The sequence below is a fragment of the Petromyzon marinus genome, chromosome 22 (genome assembly GCF_048934315.1).
Source record: "Petromyzon marinus isolate PM22_M1 ecotype Great Lakes invasive population chromosome 22, UKy_Petmar_22M1.pri1.0, whole genome shotgun sequence".
NCBI classification, from domain to species: domain Eukaryota; kingdom Metazoa; phylum Chordata; class Hyperoartia; order Petromyzontiformes; family Petromyzontidae; genus Petromyzon; species Petromyzon marinus.
The window spans coordinates 18617056-18639148 of NC_133688.1; the positions used below are offsets into that span (position 1 = coordinate 18617056).

Below are 22093 nucleotides of genomic sequence, written 5' to 3' on the forward strand. Positions count from 1 at the left end.
TTTGTTATTATTACACGCTTTTATTTAACTCACTCTCTCTGTTGTTGTTGTATCCTCAAATATTTTAACTCAATTTTAACCCACTTCACAATGTGGTATCGACTGCAAACTTGGTATACTTACGTCAAACTGATGACAATACTATATTCTATCATTAAAAAATATGTGTAAACAATCTTTATACACGCTTTCTATTAACTCACTGTTGTTGTATCCTCAAATATTGTAACTCAATTTTAAGCCACTTCCCAATGTGCTATCGACTGCAAACTTGGTATACTTATGTCATACTGATAACAATACTATATTATATCATTTTAAAAAAAATATTTGTATATGTTATGTTTCGGTTTGGGTGTAATTGTCCACGCTCAACTCACGTTGGCTGTAAATCACCACGGTCCCCTTACGTTATGGCAAGCTTCGGGGCCACTTCCTGGAGTCGTGCGTGGAGTTTTGCCATTATGAGTACGGACCATTTCATTAAAGCGTGCTTTAAAAAAAAGTATTTTTAAATATTACTTATTTGTGTTCATCTTCCCAATCAATTTTCTCCAAACCTTTTTTTTGTCCTTTGCTGAAATAAAATGTCACTTCTCTGAGCACTAGTAAGGGGCGATCTGGACACCAAGTGGATGGCTTTTGAGAAAAGCGTCGTGACCACTAATTTGGTGTTTTTCATACAAAAAGCGTGGATATTATTTACGTACATTACCAGGTCAACGTATTGTTGTATAAGGGCTCTCACCATGAGGGCATGGAACAGACCAGGAGCACACGGCTGTGACAAGCATGAATTACAATTCAGCCAACAAAGACAATACAAAGATCCCCCGTATAGCCTGAACATTTGGGGCAAGTGCTGTTAGCGAGCGCCCATGAAGGCCGGCACGGCACACGAGGGGGTGGGTGGCCAGCACCACGCCCGGCCGCCTTTGTCTCCCCAGTGACGATGTTTACACATCGCACCAGGAACACATTTGAGGCTGAGTCGACCTACGGGAGGCAGTCCATGCCTGCTCATGCAGTCCATGCCTGCTCATGCAGGCATGGACTGACACACGACCGAAATGCCGACTCTCGCCTGCACCTCCGATTAGCACGGTTGGCTGCGTACGGTACGAAAGAAATCAACACACATACGTACACATTAACTCGACCGCTAAGCCACACAGCGCTACCGACCAGTTATCAGTAGCACCGGACACTGCGTGTGATCGCTCGTGGCAACGTCGTGCACAGACGTAGTTGCGTAAGAGAGAAGCAGAAGACGCATTTAAACCAACACGTGCGCATAACGCACACATTTCTTTCGTTTTAAATGACAAACTTACCGACGGACGTGGAGGCATTTAAAGACACGCCACCACCACCGCCACCGCATTCAATTGCGCTTCGTGAAAAGTCCATTAGACGTCGCATTATCAAGAAGACCCTGGCGTATCCCTGTCAAACTTTTCAAAAAGGCGAATCTCGTCGTGCGGGGGAAGCTGCGAAGAGCCCCGAGCGTTTGACGGGCGCAGTCGATAAGAATGCCTTTAATTACGCGACGCTGTCTCTCTCTCTCGCCGCGCTGTCGTCTTAAGCGACGTGCCAAGGTGACGCTTTGTTAAATGGCTCGCTCGGAGGGGGTGGTGGTGACGATGATGATGATGATAACGACCCTTCGAGTAGGAGCTGTGCCGTCGTCACGCAGAAAAGTGCGAGCCACAGGGATGGATGGACAGACGCAGACACGCCTGTAACCAAGCACCGTGGAGGCAAGGGTTGGTGGATGACAAGCATATTTGTGCGTCGGTGTCGAGGTCACCACCAGTGTACGATGGCAGTACAGCAAGTAGATTCGTTTCCATCTGTATGGAGATTAAGTGTGAACCACCCACCCCACTAATAGGGTTTTTCTCCTTTTTTCTGGCAACAAAACTGAAACCTTTTTACAAGGATTCATGTCTGCATTAACCACAATACCTGCAGTCAAAATGCAAACAAAAAACATACTATGATAATATATGCATTGTCCTTGAAACTGATTGGTCCACACCAAGGGGCGGCTTTCTTTTTAGCCTCGACCAAATTGGTGCTCGACCAGAGGAGGTTAAAAGTCGTACACCCACCCCACTGTCATCACGTGTGCGTGGGTTTTATCTGGCGACTCCGCTCCGATGATTTCCTCCCACGCGTATAGAATACCCATCAGTCGAGTTGGCCAACGTCCTCCATCCAGACTTTCGTGACTGCAGGAATTCATAGACCCAATGAGTATGTCCTCCATTCATATAGGACCACGGACCTTGGGCAATTGTTGACGCTGATTTTGGCTTCCTTCCCCGCTTCTCTGTGGTCTGTCGCGCCTCTCTGAGCGTGAATTCCAGCTGTGCTCATTACAAATATAACATTATCGTTTAAAAAATGACCTGTAAACCAGTACAAACAATAAACCAATGAGTCATATCCACGTGAGAAAACACAAACGCAATATTAACGCCAGTTTTTCATCACAAATGCTTTTCAACTCATCACTCACATCATTTGTTTTCATGGACACAAATGATTATTGAGACATACAATATGAAGTGTTTCGCTGACAATTTGTTGACAAGTGCTCGTAAATAAGCCTTGAGAAATCGAGTAAAACAACAACAAAAAGTTCCAACAATATACAGCCCTGTCAATCCCCTGCTGGAGACCTCTCTCTACACACCCTGTCGGCTATCGGGGGTTGTATGGCCATACTTCACCACGGGTGGCAAAGTGCACGATTGACACATACGCTAATTATTTACCCATCAAAAATTATCACTCCAGGTCTCGAATACCATTTTCAGGAGGGTCCCGCAGTTGGGATATTTGGCATTTGGGAGAAATTCGGAGTACCCAGAGAAAACCCCACAAGTGCGATTTAGTAACAATAAAAAGCTAACCCGCACATACATACAATCCAGACTCGACCCAGCGAGTGGGCCCAAACCTATCCGTCGATCACACCCATCCCCGTACTGCCCTTGCCAGGCACCTCACAGCCTGCGCAGCCGTTTGCCTCAACACCTGGTCATGCACCGATGGCCGCCCATCCACGCACCGACCAGGCTCACCCCTGCTTGGCTACGGAAGACCCGACCACATGGGGCACCCTCAGGGCCACTTTGGGTAACCTGCATTGCAATTCCATCACGTGCAGTCAGGCACACATTATGCGCCAGTTAACGGTATTACTTGACGTTGTTAACCCCATTGTTCGCGCATTACATCACGCGCTAAAGGCTATAATTAAATTGAGTTTATTTGCTTGGGAGTTAATAGCACAATAAAAAAAACGATAATTATAACATGGTCTCCGCTATTTGTGAATTATACAACTCGACGGGCAGCCGCAGAAAACATCTGCCAAAAGGGCCATGCTCGCACATATTCTCGGCATATATATAATAGCTCATCAAATAATCAAGAGCAACATGATTCATAAGCCCCAAGCAATGTTTTTTTTATTGCACCCACAATAAATGGGTTAGATATAATCACGATGACATTCCCGTACAGAGGAAAGAACACACAGCACCGCAAACAATGTCCGTCACATTTAATGTTACAATACAATATTGGAAAAGTATATATCATTGTAGTCTTGCTTATATTTAATTCAACTTGGGACTGGCCCACGGGCCGCTGTTTTGCCTATGCCACTGCACTCGTCACACTAAACAATGCGCGTTTGATTTCTAAGCGGGATACAAGTCGAACTGGCGATAACATTATGCATGCACTGAACGCCGTGCATTCAAAATTGGGAACTGTGTAAACCAGCAAAACGAAAAAAAGACTCGGTGCATCTTTACTACCGTGCATCAATACAGCTACAGCGTAAATCTTTCTGCTTTTATTTGACAGTGAAGTTACGAAGGCAGCTGCAGCCTTAACCAGCACAACCACACCGCGGGGAGAGAGGGAGAGAAAGAGAAAAATAAATCTTACCCATCAATACATTTGTTATGTTTCACAAAGCACAATAATGGATTTGTTTTTTTCCCCTCTCCATCCACCCTGTTGAAATCTCGCATTTCGGTCGGATGAATGAATCTTGGGTGTGTGGGGGGGGGGTTAAACCGGTTCTAAATAAATCTCGCTCGTTGTAAAGTTTGCAGCCGCAACCAAGATGCAAATTGCGGCAGCAAAGTCGCGAGCGCTGCCCCCCCCCGTTATTCCACCATTCTGCCCTTTTATTGTGAAGTCGTCGAGAGCAAACAGCGGGAGCACGTGAAGGGGTGCGGCGTACGGGGTGGTGGATAATACAAACAAACAAAAAACGCGCCTGTTCACGCAAATAAAACAGCACCCGCTTCCGGTTTTTCGTTGCCATCTTTGTTTCCGCCACTAAGCCAAGCCACAGCGTTGGGTTTATTTTTTTTTTGGGGGGGGGGGGGGGGCGCGCGAGTGCAAAATAACGAAGGCAGCGAAACGACAATAATAATAACAACAGTAATCCTAAAAAAACAAAAATACATTATCACGACTATTTCAGCTTTTTCGAAGAGAACAGCCGCCCAATGTTGAACATTAACAGCGCGAGGCTAGCAGCGGTTCAAAACAAAAGCCGTTAAGAGAGCTTTACAGCGAGCGCGTGAGGTGCCCCTGCTTTCGTTGCGCGAAAACCATCTCGGGATGCTTTTATTTTTGCCAGCAGGGCGGGCAGTGTTGATGTAAATGATTGCCGCGGAGCTATGCAAGCTGCCGCTCATCTCTTTAAACACGGTGGCCCCGATGTGGTTCATTCAATTATTTGGCACGCACGCGCTGCTGCTGCTGCTGCTGCCGCTGCTTAGGACTACAGCGCTTAAAAAAACGTAAAAAAAAGGAAATTAAATGAACAAGTGTCCTGAAGGCTCTCTTTTGGCACAGGTATCTAAAACGCTACTTCTTGCTTTTACATATTTTAAGATAGGGAGCTAAAAAAACGCATGCAATGACGGTCACAAAAAGGTAAAACATATTTTTTTAACAAAAAATGTACTGTAAACCGAGACTACAAACGCTTTGCTTAAATGTAAAAGCAGTGGTAGCGTACTGACGACGTGCCACATAACACGGTGGTGGTGGTGGCGGTTGTTGTTATTATTATTATCATTACGCAGCTGATGTGTTATTTATTTTAACCCGAGAGTCAAGACACCTGCCCCCTGGCCATCGCCACGGTCATCGCCGCGGTCATCCCGTGCGCTGGATGATGTGGACGCCGGATTCGGTGAAGACCGGTCCGCTCATCTCGCCCACTGCCATGGCGTACGACGCATCTTCAAACGGCTTCTGCATTTGGCCTGGTGGAAGAGGAAAGGGTCGGAAGGGACAAAGGGGTGGAACAGTCATCGACGGTTGTCCACTTGACAACAGCTGCGAGACAGAATCAGAAAATGTATTTATACCGGAGGAATCCGATGAGCTATAAAGCTCTTTTTCGCAGATGTCCCAGTAGCTCAGAGCCACGCTGCAGGCACACACTCCCACGTTTACCAGGCTTCAGTAATATATTGAACGGAAACAAAGACCCCCGTGTGTTGCCTACACAGGCTGTTGGGGCAAGATCCCGCTGCTGATGTTCACACACCGCACCAGGTGCTCATTAACCGACTCGACGTAGAGGAAGGTCCCAGAACCAGTTAAGAGAAATCACTACTGACGTGATCCGTGAGTGGGAATCGAAATCGTAGCGCAATGCGTTGACCACACCACCACCCGCAAGCACAAAAGCAAACATCCCCCATATATCTTCTTGATCATTTCGGTAAAGTCACGTAGAATGGAAATAAAATAATAATAATAATAAAACATAATAAAAAAAATTCTCACAAAAATCCCCCATATAACCTTGAACAGGCTGTTGGGGCAAGTATACCCGCCCCCACCTTGAACATGATGGGGTGGGTGGCCAGAACCACGCTTGGCTGCCTTTGTCTCCCTAGTGGCGAAGTTTATATGTCACACCAGGTGCTCATTCGAGGCTGTGTCAACCTAGGGGAGGCCCAGGACTGGTTCAGATAATCGCCAATGGTGTGGACCGTGAGCATGAATCGAACTCGGGTTGTTGGGCTCGCAGCGCACCCGCATACACAGCACACGCAAACACGTTCCATGAACAAAAGGATACTTATTTTTTTTAGGGACAGATTTAAAACCCTTGCTGCGCTGTAAAGGGCAAGATGTCCATCGCATAAAATAAATACTGCCCTATCTAAAATTCAACCTTTGTCACATTTGTCTGGAACTCTCCCCCCCCCCCCCCCCGCAGACGCCACACTGCAGCATGGACACATACAGACAGCTGGTACGGAGCTTTGGCTGGGGCTGTTAAAATCACTTTGCCCACCAGCCCTCCACCTACCCCCCCCCCCCCCCCCAAAGTCCTCACTCCCTCTCTCCTCCTCCGATCTGTCACTACAATCCCATTTCACACCCGAAAAAATGAAAAATAACCTTGTCATCTTTGAGTCTCAAAGCTGAAATGCCGAGTGAGCAAGTGAGGCTATACACGGTCCTACACACTTTGAAAAAGACAGGTCCAGTGATGTAGGCCCATTGGTGCGTTTCCAAACTGTGCAACTGGTACAAAATTATTAAGCGCACTGAAGGCACAAAAAGTGGTCGCTGGGCATGAGGCGAAAGCGGCAGCTTCTGAGTCAGCCGAGCCGTGCATTTATGTCTCCGGCCTGCACTCCCCCAGGTGCTTAAAATAATTGGATACGGAATGTTCCTCTAATCCATTTACCTCTCTGTAGTCAGCTCGGTTAAAAAGCTCACCGTGGGTTAGTGGCTTGTTTCCAAAGTAATATTCCTTAAAATTGGTAGTGGAGTATGATGCAAGCTCTTTTTTTTGGGGGGGGGGGGAAGGGGGGTTAAAATGTTTGAAACACAGCCGTGTAAATCATTTTGATGTCCGAAAAATTACTTTCATGGGCTCGTTATACATATATAAACGTGAGAAAAAAACGAAACACATTTGTCAATAACAGTGCCCAAATAACCGGCCTGGTGGCTCGGCGGAAGAGTGAGCCGGGCACGCAATAGAAAGGTGGCGAGTTCACATCGTGTCTGGGGCTTTTGATTCGGAAACACGATCCCTCTGGACTTCATAAAATAAGGACCATTTTTCGTGCAGTAAGTCAACAGCGGTTAGTCTTGAGGACAGACTTGTCCCCACCAATAGGCTCACTTTGGCATTTCCACCACCGGCTCGGAGTTGTAGATGGGAGATGCTCACCCGCCCTCAAGGCTCGTTTGAGCAGGAGAGCGCGTTGACTTTGAAAAGGAACAGCATATACATAAAATAGGTGACGTTTTGGGCAGTGGCCTTTCTATTATATGTATGTTTCATCTTGAGCCCTGTGTTATTGACAAATGTATGGAGTATTTGCTATTTGTGCTTGTGCACCAGTGACGATGCAGGCTCGCAATTGCTTATTTTTATACACAAACATTGGCAAGTAAAAAAAAAAGCAGAACAACCATTCAAATAACAATACGCCAATCATCCCGATAACTATTTGACTAAAGTACATTCAACATCCACGGTTGTTGGCATCCACAGCCGTGGGCGCACACAGTGGAATCTCTGGACTGCTTAATAACACGTGCCACATCCTTTTCAGGGCATTAGGGCAGACATGTCCATCATAAATTATTCATGGCGATGGGCTTCGGTGACCCCATACCGAAGTAAGCGACACTGAAGGCGCGCGTTTCATCTGACAGCTCTTCCCAAAAGGCCGGCTGGAAAGCCCGCCGCTGCGTGAAGAGCAACAGTGCCACGCTGTCGACAATAATTTGCACGTTTCGCGAAACGTGGGAATGGGATCGCCCAAATGGTAGCAAAATCGGGCGGCTATTTCGGGCTCGTCACATCGATCACCGCTGCCAAGCCCCTTCCCGTCATCGCGGTTCCAAACAAGTAACGGAGCAAAGTTGCACGTAGCTGGGTAACAGCCCGTGCCGCCAAAAACTTCGGCCGTACATTTTCCAAACAACGCGTTACCGGAGCCATAAATAAGAGCAGGCATCCATCTTCAAGATGACAAAGCATGTCGGCGCATGGCCTTTATAGCCATCTCGGCAAGAGCAGGTAGCACAACAGGGGTGGGAAAAACGAATGGTGCTCTCCGGGAGAATCCGTTTGTTTACCAAACACGTAGATCTATTTCACATAGGTCCGAAGCCAATGTCCATTTGTCAAGTTCCTGGCAAATGCAATACCAACCCTCGCATTCACATTTTTGCAGTTTGGTGCAATTCCTAGGCCGAGACAGGCTTAGCTTGATGGCCAAACGAGATTAGTTTTAAAAAAATGTCCTGAAATTCGATTTATTTCTGACCACAAACACAAATCCTCCTCTTAGGGAAACATGCAGAGAACCATCGCTTAATTTCAATTAATCCTGCCAGGTTCTCAAAGCCAGTTCAATCTCTCTATACACGTAGACTAAAAAAAACAATGTCATGGCACGCCTTGAAAAACAATCCCTCAGCTTGCCCTTTGCTTCGCAGACAATGCAGCCAGGGTGCATTTTACATTTTACCCAGCTATACGAGCGTGCACCGGAGCTCTGTACAGACACAGCAATGCACTTGGCTCTCTCCACCGCCACTCACAAGAGAGTCAATTGTTTTCCTGCGACAATAATGGAACGCTTGCAAGTGTAGATATTCTGAGTGTGTCCGACAATGAGCCATTTCAAACAGGCAAAGCGTGCAGGGTGTCATCTGCTCCGAGTGTTGAAAGTACACCGTTCAGTTCTAACGAGGCTATGGTGGGAATTGGCTGTAATAATTTGCAAATGTGGTTGCATCCAGCACTAATCGTCTGCTTCGGGATATTATTTTAAGGAAGCCTTAACAGTTCAGAGTATTGAGCTGCTGTAAATGTCCACGTGATGGGCCACTTAGTTGAGCTATCACGTGTGGCCCGGTCGCTCCCGAAAAAGAGCTATACCGCTCAATGGGCCTTACCTGGTGAAATAAAAAAGAGTGACTTTAGTTTAGCTGCCATGTTAATGGAGGAAACAGGGCTGTTTCCGAAACGTTGGTGCTCCAACAACTGACAGGGTGTGGGGATAAGTCTCGGCAGCGGATTGATCAAGCACTGTGAATGTAATTAAATGCAGTGATATCTAATGCACAGTAATTTCTGACAAAATTTCACAACCGCTTAATAAGCATTCTCTGCCAGGACAGACGTCTTGAGGGTATTAAAGCACCGACTTTCATTCTGCAGCATAAGGCACTCACAACAAAAGTGAAGTTGCATAGAAATAATTAAATATACCTGTGCCAGAAAACTATAATTTCATAAATTTAATATGTGCACTGCCGCTGCGGTATTTTAGGTTAGCACAACGCATTTCACAAATGGCAGGTTCAGTTGAGTAATTACTGGACTGGCAGAGGGCGGTCACTGTGTAATGCATGAGTTATGCGAACTGGGAGGTCGCTCCTTCTCCTCTGCTGCTGGTTCCCCAAGCCGTCCGTGCTGTGGACGCCTCATCTGTGTTCAAATCCAGGCCTCAAAACCTTTTTTTTTCTCTTCTCCTGCCCACGACAGTCTTTCACCATACAGAATAAATATATAAGGACACACCTTTTCCATAGGAAGCCCATGTTCCTCTGTGTTTGTCTGGCAAATTGAGATGCGTTTGCATTTGATGCTGTATAAAATCGAAATTGAAATTTTAACTGCAACTACAGCGAAACATCAGGGTACTCAGATTTTAAATGTTGTGGGTTTACTGCCAAACACACTGGCATGCTCAAGTAGTAAAGTTTTGTTGGCGTGACAAACCTTACTAATTGTCTGTGTCAGGTGGTGGTGTATTTACGCGCTTTAACTCAAAGGAACTTTTAAGATGAATATTTGGTTGCTAAAAAGTGTTGAATTGCAATGACAGATTCACGCAGTGGACGGCAACGCTGTGGAGCCACCTCAGTGCGACCTATCATCGTGACAAACGTCTTAAAAGCCAACAGCAAAGTTGCACTTTGCCATGTTGACAAACAGGACGATGGCCAGTGGGCGAGAATAACTACCGAGAGAGCAGCCAAAGGGGGCAAAGTGCGCGCAAGAGGACGTTCACCACGGAGATGGAGCATCGAGATAAGTCTGCGTGCAAGTGCCGGATGAACTGTTGTAATGAGGGACAATGAAGGATGGCGGAGACTTGGGGGGAGGCCTATAACATCAGTGGATTGATCGCGGCTGCTGATGATGATGCGGAAGATAAATGACCACCGAAAATGTATTACTCAAACCACATTAACGCGTGCAGAACACGCAATGTGGAAACTCAACTGCCGCACAACGTGATGAATGAAGACGTCCAAGCAAGAGGCAGCAACTTTTACAGCAGCATTTTGCTCGTGACAAAGTTCACAACACGTTCCGTCCAATATAAAATAATTACAAAAAATCCTGAAGTTTTATTAGGCACAGTTTCCCACCGCAAAGTATAAAGTAGCGGAATACATCTCAGCACCCCGTGCTTCCATTTAGAAACACGCAAATTACAAATAAAATTCCCTAATAAACTCCACCAGCTGCCACGACAGATTCACGTTTGTGGCCACATTCTTCAACTGCACGGAGATAGGCCAACCGTACAAGCGCGAATATTTCCCATTTGCAAAACATTTCACCAAATAGGCGGGCCTTTCCTGGATTTAAGTCACAGCTGCTCAAATGAGTTCCAAGTCTATTTTATTCAAAAAGGTGAGAATTCAAAGAGACCAGGATGAGTCTCATTTGCAAGATTGACCAACGAGCATTGCAGCAATGTTCATCTCCTCTCTGTTGCTCGGATCCCATGGTGGAAATTCCACATTCCTATGACGGGGCCTGAGACGACTGATAAGACCACTGTTGCCTTCCTTCCCCCCATTGTGGTACACGTTTTTTTTTATCAACACAGCAAGGATGGTGGGCTGAGTACACTCCAAACCAGGAAATGTGACCTTCCGACTGCGAACCGCTCGAGTTCGTGCCGAGCCACCTGGCTGCCTCCTAGGAGAAGAAAGCTTTATGCCCAATAAATGTAAGCAATTCTCACGCGCAAAACTTACCGTTTTGGACTTTGTAAAGCATAATTGACAAAGACCAAGGTCCACAAAAACCCAGACGTATCATGGAGACAATATCTTACTGAGCGGAAGAGAGGACAAGTGTAAATGTCAATGCATTGTTTTGATCGGTGCATTTTTCCACAATTGACGAGGTCCCGATGTCCCAGGAAGGCTTGCACGTTTCCCAGCAAACTTTAAAAGGAGAATGTCCTGGGAAAACTGTAACAGTTGGCGACCCTCCAATGAATGAGGACATTAAGCTGCACCCTGCGGTCAAAACCTATTTCTAATGCATTTGCCTGTAAAGTTACAGCCCTAGAATGTATCCCCTTGTTCTGCTCTCACAGACCGAAAGCTAAGGTATATCGAGCCAATCAGAGAACACCTTATTACATCCATGGGTTATAAGGATGACGGCACGACCAAGAGACACTGTCTGCCATTGGTTCATTCAAATTGCGCCAATATATCTGTAGCAACCGGACCCATCCAAGTTAGCCCCCTTTGTGGGGGGGGGGGGGGGGGGAGGTCTGGGACAAATCATTTGTGCGCGTACCCCCACACACGTCACGAATATAACACAATCCCACCGCGACTTGAAGTGAACCCATTTTGCCCGTTTCAAGTTGCAGGTTTACATGGCCGGTAACGAAAGACCGCAGCAGTATGTCTGGGGCGGATGTGAAGAGGGACGATAATGTATCTACATCTTAAGGGTTCTGCATTATTAATGACTGGTCGGTGACAGGCTGTACAGTACACGTGTACCCTGCCCAAAGACACGTACCCACCAATTGACGAACACACAAACACCTATAAGATAAAATACCCAGAATGTACATACCTACCTATGAGGGCGAGTACTTGTAAAGGTCAATAAAATTTTAATGAGAGAATACGAAATGAAATAACATGAATTACAAAGGAATGAATAGGAGGAAACGCGACTGCTGGGGGCTAGGATTATTAAACAAATTGCCTATTTTAAATGCAATTGCTGGGTTATTTGAACTGGAGAATGCATTGATATTACTGTGCTCCCTAAGCTATAAATTTGGCTTCGCCTATTCGTCTGCTGATCTATTTGTTTTCACACCTTAACACACACCATGCGCTCTTTGGAGCAGTAAATTCCGATGATTTGTTGAAGAACAAACTTGCCCTCCCCCACCCCCAGTGCGAAAAATCGAAATGATCCAAGGTGGAAAGTATTCCCATCCAATGTTTCGTAAAGAGAATGAGGGCACTACCCGCGTAGCGACTGCTGTAATGCGAAAGCCTTCACGGAGTCACAAGACAATATCCTTTGGAGGGTCCTGCTGCACTGCCGATTAGCATGGTGGGCTACGGACGGTGCTAAAGAAATCCAACATGCGTACACGCATGCAAAGGGCTATAGGACCAATTGCTCAGCGAGTAGAGTTCCTTCTCAAGCATGTTAGCAACACTTTAGCATGCTGGTCAGCTCGAAGGGGGTTGTAGGTAGCTGTGGCCTAGGCCAGTTCAGATATCAGTCACACATTGTGTATGCAAGCCACGGCTGCGAATGAAAACTCAGGACACTGGGTAATGCACTAACCACTGCGCCATCACTCCAATCCTATCCCCGTATTCATAAATCATTAATATAAGAACTTGATACCTTACAGTAAATTCCAAACGACGAACCATTGCTTTAAATAAAGCATTACACACGTTTTAAAGCCTCCAATTGACGCTGCAGTAAACAACATCAATATTTATTGAATTTAGTTGGGTCTCGTGCATTAAATAAGTGTTGCGAAATTGCTTCTTTCCCAATCAAAAGAGTGGTCTTTTTTATTAAACAAAAGGCTGAAATCAGCAAATGTAAGCTGACACGCTGCTAATCACTCGGAGGCGTTGAAACTTCCTGCGGACTACAGGAGTCAGAACACATTTACATCTCTAGAAACATTGCCTGCATTGGGAAATGGCAAAAAAAAACCTTTTCAATGAAATACCGTTTAGGTTTTTTAATGGCAACGTTTTCCAACTAACTGCACAATGCAAAGATCTACCCGCTGGCAGGGGAGACTTGGACATGACGAGTCGCCTGAAGGGATGATGGGGCAGTGGTCAAGACTCATGTCGGAGAGTACGTCCACAGTGGGAGATCGTCATTGTCAGCTGCCATCAATCCACCGCTGGATTAAGACCTCCCAAAGTTGTCGCCATCATTGACAGTCCCGCAGTGGAAATGGAAGGAATTAAATGGGCTCACGTGCAGGCGCGACATCGCAAGGCTGTGAGGGATGGCGATGGCTTGTGGAGGCCTTCTTTCAGCAGTGGGGAGATCATGGCCGATGATAATGGTGATGACGTCATAACTTTCTGGCACTTGACATACGGCTATCACTCATCACCCTGTTAACCTTCACAATTAAGATATCAGCAGTTGCCATGTATGAGCTATGGGGACTATATCCGTAAAATTAAAATGTTTCTGTTCCAAACTAGCGTCCGAATGAAATCCGTCGGTGTTTATTTTGACAGGCCAACGCTTGCGCTACTAAGGTGCGTCTCAAAGTTAGACTCTGCGCGAAGGTGCCTCTGGCCTTCATAGCGATATTGAGGTTGGTACCCTTGTAGAATGTTACTGTCCGTGGTTTTGAGCACAAGATTTATGTCTCAACTGAAGGCAGAACCAGAGGCACGTGGGCAGGCCCCTGCGTTTTGCCAGCAAGCACTTTCTCATCCACGACATGACAGCACCATTGATCTCCTTCTCGCAGTTCTACAAGAAAACATTTATGGGAACGTATATTCTACATTTTCAACATTGAAAAACTCACTTAGAAGATATATGTCAAGGACATGCTATGGGCAAGAAATCAAACCGGCACAATTGATTTTCTTTTTAAATATATGAAAAAGCCAAAAATGTATTACAATCAGACTTAAACAAATGGCTGCTGTGCAGCTGCTGACCTACGCGGTTCGAGATGTCCTTGTGTTTGACGTTAACTGTGCACGTTTGTGCCGTGCTATTATGTAAATTGAGACCATTGCCGGATGGCATGGAAAATACCAAATCTCATCAGATCTCTGAAGCGAAGCAGGTTTGAGCCTGGATAGCACTATGATGGTCGACCCCCATGTACGGAATTAGGTGTCACAGGATGTTGCGGGGCTCCCTTGTCAGCAGACAGCAGTGCAGCAACATCCGATGTTGTACCGTGCTATGCTACAACTTCTATCCTACTTGCTTTCGCCAAACCCCTACTGGCAAGCGTGATGATGTATGGTCAACTAACCTTGATGACTTGCATGGTGTGAGGAGGTACTCATCCAGCAGTGGATTGACAAATCAGCCGTACGTGTATACTATTGATTACAATTAGTGAATTTGGTATTCGCCCCATTCTTTTAGAGTATTTGGCTGCTATAATTGTCCACATGATAAGCCACTTCGTTGAGCTATCATTTGTGGGCAGATGGCTTCTGAAAAAGAGCAACATCAGTTGGCCTTACCTGGTAAAATAGAAATAGTAAAATAGTTACATTTACTTGCAGTGCGTGGCTATCTCTAAGGCACGATGTATCGACGGGTAAAAGTCTGCTGGTAGGGGGCGTTGTTGTTACGTGGTTTTACCCAAATCCGCAAAATTCGGTAATTTGGGCATACTTGTGAAACTTCAAAGTTGTGGACTGTGATGCCAGCACGCGTGGCCTACTTCCCCCATCGCTCCTCTATCCCTACCACCATGGCCACCGTTCCCGTGGACGCCGTTCATTGACCCCTCCACCCGCGTTTAGGACACGGTCTGCCATACCGACTGCGTCATCTCACCCGTACTGTGCTCAACCACCGCATGGCACGGAGGAGCTGCGGCACAATGAGCCGACACGCTGAGACCCAGGGTTCGAATATTAGTTTCGGCGGCCTGTGATTAAACTGTGTTCTCAAGTGCAGTGGGATGATCGTCTCGATCAATGGGCATTACATTTTTTATTTACAAAACGCTTCTCTTTCTGTTTCTTCCCTCGCACTTCACCACTTTGCAATTCCCTCCCATCGTCTCTTTTTCCCAAGCTCTTATAACATTGCTTAATATAAGAAACGTATTAATAACTCTTATCTGTTACAACTTCGTTCGAGTCTGTTGCTGGCTGCTTGATGTTTTGGTTCTTGAGTTTGCACGCGGCAAGCATGTCACAATCTGAAGATTTATTTACACCGGAAGAATCCGATGAGCTATGAAGCTCTTTTTCAAAGACGTCCAGTGGACATGAAACCGCCACCACCTCCGTGCTGCCGCTACTCACCTCTGCTGAAGAATCCCAGGTCTCCCCCTTTCTTGGCCGAGCTGCAGTCGCTGTACTTGGAGGCGAGCTCCTCGAACGACACTTCTCCGGACCGGATTTGCCGGATGTATTCTGCCCGACGACGCAGGACGAGCGGCGTTGGTGGGGGGAGAAAGACGATTTACATCTCTGAGGTGAATGGTAAAGGTGCAGTCCTGCAATTGCTTGCTCTCTCCACTACTACCGGAAGGGCCTCCGCTAGAGGGGGCTCCAGGGAGTTCCTCTAGATGATATTTGACCTACTATTCTACGCTGGCCAGACTCCTTGGAAGAGGTAGGAGTACCCACGGTTAACCACACCACTTACGACCTGCCAATCGAATTTAATGTGGTGTGCATAAAGCCAAATGGAAAAAACTCGCCAAAACCCATCAAACCATTTCCCCTTTCCAAAACAGACATTTATCAATGCTGTGCTGGATGTGTCACAGTCACACGTGGAGAGGCCTTAATCCATCAGTGGATAGATCATGGCTGATGGGGAACCTGTTATGTTATTGCACAGTGTATTTGTTTAGTTTACAACCGTTTTCCAATTTACTGCCGGATTGAAGGACTCTCCAACGAATTTCAAAGGGGTTATTTGACCATACTTCACCATTCTGGTCAATGCGGGGGGGAGGGGGGGAGGTAGCGGGCAATTTAAGAAAACGGCCTCATTGTTTGACCTCTGGATTGCAAGTCCAACGTGCTGACCGTTACACAGCAGCAGCACACCTAATGACGCTACCAAGAAGAATACCCTCGACGTATCATGATAACATAACATGCCAGGTGGCATTGGTAACATCAACACATCCTGCGCTAATTGCATTGTGAAAATAGGTGCAATTCGTAGTGGTTTTGGAGTTAATGTCACTGATTCGATATAAAACATTGAGGCACAACTCAAGGACTGGAGGAATGGACATGTCCACTGACAACTACATTACCGTAGCAATTATGAGCGGTAAATAGGTTTTTAAAAAAATGTCAATGTGCTTTTGTACGTGTGCGTTTTAATATCACAATCTAGTTACATTTAACAAAGGCCTCACAAAATAAAACTAAAATCAAGAATATTCCAAGCAAGCAACACCCCCTTCTGCAAGTCAAGTGTAACTGCAGTTAAAATGTTGTGCATAATTATAGAACTGAACCAATGTCTCCTTTTCTCCAACGGGAAGGACCACTACATTTTATTTCGGTTTCTGTCCCCCCCAAATTCACCTTAAGCCGAAATTCCAAACCCAATTCATCATGCCGCAATGAGCCAATAGCGCAAGTGGTCTCGTACAGAGATTTACCGTCGCATTCATGGCAGCTGACACCCCTGGCAATGTGTGACAAATTGGTAGTGCTTGAGAGTGTCAAGATAGGTGGTATTGGGTGGAGTGTCTTAAAAAAGGATTGGCGGTGTCCAGCGAATGAAGCATTGCCTCGTTAGGTACCCTGAATGTACCTTTACCATTGGAAAGCGGGCGCTAATGAGGAGCAATGCCTACATCTAAAAATATCCACATAAATGGGTCTCTTTAATTAATCTGCTTCTCTGGCATAATTGCAGGCATTAATCACGAACAAGTACTTCTTGTTGAAATGGCATCATAAACATCCCATATTGCCTCCCAAAGAGCAATATTAACTATGAGAAACCCCGTACAGCACGCGCGCACGCGAAACAAAATTACATTTTCAACTTTGTGACGCTGAACAAAGTTAGTCAACCCTTATTTTACAAATTGGTCCTGAAGGTCAGGTGTGTCCAATAGAGAAAACTGGATTATGAACAGATTTCTGTCCAATACAATTTACATCTATCGACGTTGTCTGACACGGGCCAGGTTGTAAAAACCCGGGGCTGCAAATAGACAAGCAATGCATTGGTGGGGTAGCATTTTGCTTTGTGAGGGTCAAATAGGTTTTTCAAATACCTTTGGTGGACCATACGTCAACACACACCTCACTCACTGCACTACAGCGTTGCGATGTTAAAAATGTTTTACCAGGTTAGGCCCGCTGATCTGTATAGCTCTTTTTTCACGATGCGACCTGGCCACAAATGGTCGCTCAACGAAGTGGCTTATCATCACGTGGAAATGTTATAACGGCCAAATACTCTTTAAACGCATTTATCTTAATGTGTGGAGGAACAAACTGGAGGACCCGGTGGAAAATCCAAGCGACTAAATATTCCCCCTCTTTCACCTGATTAGTGTGTTAAGGTACGTACCTCCATTAATAAATATCGTTTACTGGCAGCTTTCTAAGTGGTAGGCCTCATGTGGCCATGGAGCTTATCACCCCCTTTCCACTGTGGCTGATCTCAACCTAGCCCAGCGCAGGACCCTCGCTGTGCGGGTGTTTTTTTCCAGCGGCTACTTGTCGTAGTTCGACAGAAACCGAATGCGGTTCAGACCCAAAAAGGGTCATGGGCAGAGCTGACGACGCATTGCGCGCGACGTCAGTTCACTGCAAAGGACACAGCGTCACCGTGTAAACTACTGCGCGCGCGTCTCGACTCGCTCATTGCGTGCGACGTGAGCAGCACGGCTCTGCTTCGGCAACGTAAAAATAACCTGAGACGGCCTCGGCACAACTCAGTTGTACCGTGGCAAAACTAAACTGGATCCGGAGAAAAATCCACACGACCTGCATATATGGCCCGTGGGCCATAGGCAGGCACTCCACGCCCATCACAGGGGAACCAACACAACCCGCAAGACGAGGCTCGCAGGGGAAAGAGGGCATCGCGTCAGCCATCCTGGCCACCCTCACCCTGCAGGATGGAGACGGCCTCATCCTTGGAGCGAGTGATGTGCTCCTCGCGCCACGAGGACGGCCTCCGCGAGCCGCTGTGCTTCACCAGCAGGTGAGAGCAGCGCACCTGGGAAGGCTCGTCACCGCGGCTGCCCCCCTCTGGCCGCTCCCATTGGCTCGAGTTGGTCACGTGGTTGAAGTAGTAAACACGGCCTGCGGCGCACGGCGAGAGGCCACGGGAAGCGTCAACCAATCGCGCTTCAGACGTAAGACAACGGAGTCATTACACGCGCCGAACGTGACTGCGTGTGGTGTGATTAATAAGTATGGAGTAGTAGCCGAGTGCCAGCCACAGCTAATGAGGGGTGGATTAAATATATGGGCCGGTTCTTGGCCTACCCCCCTCTTCACTAAGCCGCATGGTGAAGTATAGTTAAATTCCTGTGATCAACGTGGCGTGGGGAGGTCTTTAGCTGGCAGTGGAATGACAAAAAGGGCTGTAAAATTACGTTTAACACACTTTATGAGTGATTATGCTTGTTTACCCAGGAAAACCTCAAGAGTCTAATGACTCTTTTTCATAAGGGTCGTGCCAAGTTTTCGCAGTATGGGGCGATTATTGGTATGTAGATTCCTATTGAGTAAGAGGGTACTTTTTTAAAATTTGGGAAAACTGAACCATGACGCAAGCACACAATTTTTAAGTTTAATATAACACAGTATTAATCATGGTGGCTGCTGGATTCGAAATGTGAACCTCCGCAATAAGCGGCGAATGTGCCATGTCGCTTATGGTCATTACTTTTAGTAGGTGAAATTACAAAAGTGTGTCGTTGGGTATACTACTTTTTTATTTTACAAAAACGCATCTTTTTCCCGAATTCTATCCTGTTTGTTCTTGGTGCCATGTAACAAGACATTGTATCCACTCGGATCTCTCAGAGCAGTGCAACCTTTCGTGTTAGAGAACAGCTCATGGAAGTGAATATCATAGAGCTACCACTTACATCAAGTGGCGTCTAGTCCACACAACAGAGGGGCAAGCACTCTTCCCACCAACTTCTTCACATGACATTAAATTGCAAATAAAACGCTCCGAGACGTTTCGTTGCACTATACACAAGCACAATATACACACAAGTCCAGTCAAATTAATTCACAAATAAGGTACGGAATCAAATTCTATGGGATTATCGTCTTTTATGCCGTCATTGGTGACTGGGTTGGGGACATCAACTCTCACTAAAATTGAGAACCCAGTTTAATAATAGGTGGGGCTGTCTGGCTTGGAATCCAGGATCTCAGCTCAGGGTTCTTGACCTCTATGATACTTGGCCACCATGCCCAGCGTATAATGACTTTAACAAAACATTCTTGTCTTAAGGTTCAATATTAGCTGTCACTGTTGTGGGATTTGGTTTTTGCTAATTTTATGTTTGTGTTGGGTTTCCTGAAAATACTGCATTGTTGACCACATCCCACAAATGTCAACGTGCTTTGGAGCAACTGTGCATTTTGAAAGTCGCTTACAAAAAAACAACAACCATGATTAGGGTTATTAAACAATCTTTAATGTATTTTATAGTGACGTTTATTACATTTATACTTTCGTTACATATATAAGTCGTGTGGAATATGGAGCATTAAATGGCCAAGCAGCGAGATGTTTCATCACCTCCTTCTCAACCAAGGGATATCCGCGTGAAAACACGTGTTTCCTAATCCCTTTATGTGAAAGCATACAGAGTTCCCAGGCTGCAATTTGGCATCAACCCAGTGGAATTTGAAGTCGTAGGCGAACTTGCTGGGTGTATCACAGCCCCTGCATAATTGCCAGGTACTGTGTAAACAAATTGTATGGAAGAGCAAGATGGCTTAAACATGACCGACTCTTTAAAGCGCCCTTGATGACAAAATATAAGCCAAACACAGAAACGCCCAATGGACAGATCCGGCGGTGACATTTCACAACACAAGACGGCGGAGTCGTCTTACGCCAGATGGCTCATGCCAAGGCAATAATTTATTTTGCTTCCAAACGGGCACTAAATTTCCAAAAGGCCCGATTTCGGCCACTCAAAAAAGGGCAACATTAAAGGGGAAAAACTGACAATGGTTCCCAACAGAGTCTAATTCCTCTGGTTAAATTACAGGCACTGCAATTGAAAAAATGTATTGACTACGCTCTGCTGTGCTTACCGAGGCCATGTCCCAATGCACATATTTCACATGTTGACAAGATGAAAACAAGTACAGTATATAAAGTTCCCCCATGATCGAATGTATGTTATGTGGTGTTGAACTGCATTTTTTGGCCAAGCCATTGACAACGTTTCCATGTTTCTATGACGAGTGGAAAACTACCCTTGCCTTTCCACTCCGTGGTCGAGGCCTAAGGGAGTGCTGCTCACCTGGTGAGCTGTACTAGATGCATCTCAAACCAGCGTGATGATGAGTCCACGACCACCGCCATCACCACCACCATCATCATAATCACCATCACATCACTACCACAACCATCATCACATATACACCCCCATAACCACAGCCACAAAACCATCACCATCATCACAAACACCCCTGCCATTACATCATCACCACTCCAATTATCACAACCACCATAGCATGTTCATCATCACAATTACCACCTTCACCACAATAATAATCCCTATTAACATGACCCTGGTCATGATCACATTCACCATCACCACCCTCACAACCTCAACCACCATCATTATCCTAACAATCCCAATCACCACCACCCACCATCGAGTGAACAATCATGCCATCACCAATATAACCACCAATATCAACACCTAAACAACTATTAATTACGCCAACATGAACACAACCACAACATTCACCATTACAATTATCAATATTACCACAGCAATCATAATCATCCCTAAATCACCCCACGTCACCACCACAACCATCCCCTCACCAACATTACCACAACCACCTTTAAGAGCTAACCCCCATCACATCAACCATATCACCAACATCGCCACCACCAACATCATCACCACCATCACATCACATCACCACGATCATCATCACCAGCGCCACCATCATCACCACAACAACCTTTAGAGTTAACCCCATCACATCAACCATATCACCAAAATCTCCATCACCACCACCACTATAACCATCGCATCATCATCATCACCACCACCAAAACCTTTAGAGCTACCCCCATCACATCAACCATATCACCAACATCTCCATCACCACCACCACTATAACCATCACACCACCATCATCATCACCACCACCAAAACCTTTAGAGCTACCCCCATCACATCAACCCTATCACCAACATCGCCATCACCACCACCACTATAACCATCACACCACCATCATCATCACCACCACCACCACCAAAACCTTTAGAGCTACCCCCATCACATCAACCCTATCACCAACATCGCCATCACCACCACCACTATAACCATCACACCACCATCATCACCACCACCACCAAAACCTTTAGAGCTACCCCCCCCCCCCATCACATCAACCCTATCACCAACATCGCCATCACCACCATCACCACGGACCATGCTGCAATGCAGTACAGATGGGGGTGTGGCCAGACACTGTATAACCAGCGCGCTCCATCTATCTCGAGGCGCTAAGGGAGGGCTACCGAGGCGCTCCCCGAACGTTGGGAGGGGAGGCAAGGGAGGGTTGCCCTTCCTCGCGCAGACCACCGCCACCTCGTCGCATCGACGAGGAGGCGCCTCTGCTGCTTTACCGGAGCTGCGGCTCGTCCGCTTCTCCCATCCCTGCGGCAGCGACTCTTCTTCATCCGCCATGCCTGAACACAGCCGCCTGAGTAAACATCGTCGCAGCGTTGCGCGCCTGCACTTTCGCGCGCGTCAACGAGGGGGAGGGGGGCGGGGGTTGGTGGGAGGTCACTCATTCACCAACG

At 46.4% G+C, this 22093-nt stretch overlaps 1 protein-coding gene across 1 annotated transcript; it reads right to left on the minus strand.

Annotated features, from left to right (window-relative positions):
* Positions 1-3456: 3456 nt before the first annotated feature.
* Positions 3457-22049, minus strand: PIN1 (peptidylprolyl cis/trans isomerase, NIMA-interacting 1). Its single transcript, XM_032958731.2, has 4 exons — positions 21917-22049; positions 18175-18369; positions 15379-15489; positions 3457-5309 (listed from the first exon to the last, which is right to left on the minus strand). Exons 1-4 carry the CDS (start codon positions 21975-21977, stop codon positions 5200-5202), a joined length of 477 nt encoding a protein of 158 aa, XP_032814622.1. The 5' UTR covers positions 21978-22049; the 3' UTR covers positions 3457-5199.
* Positions 22050-22093: the final 44 nt, after the last annotated feature.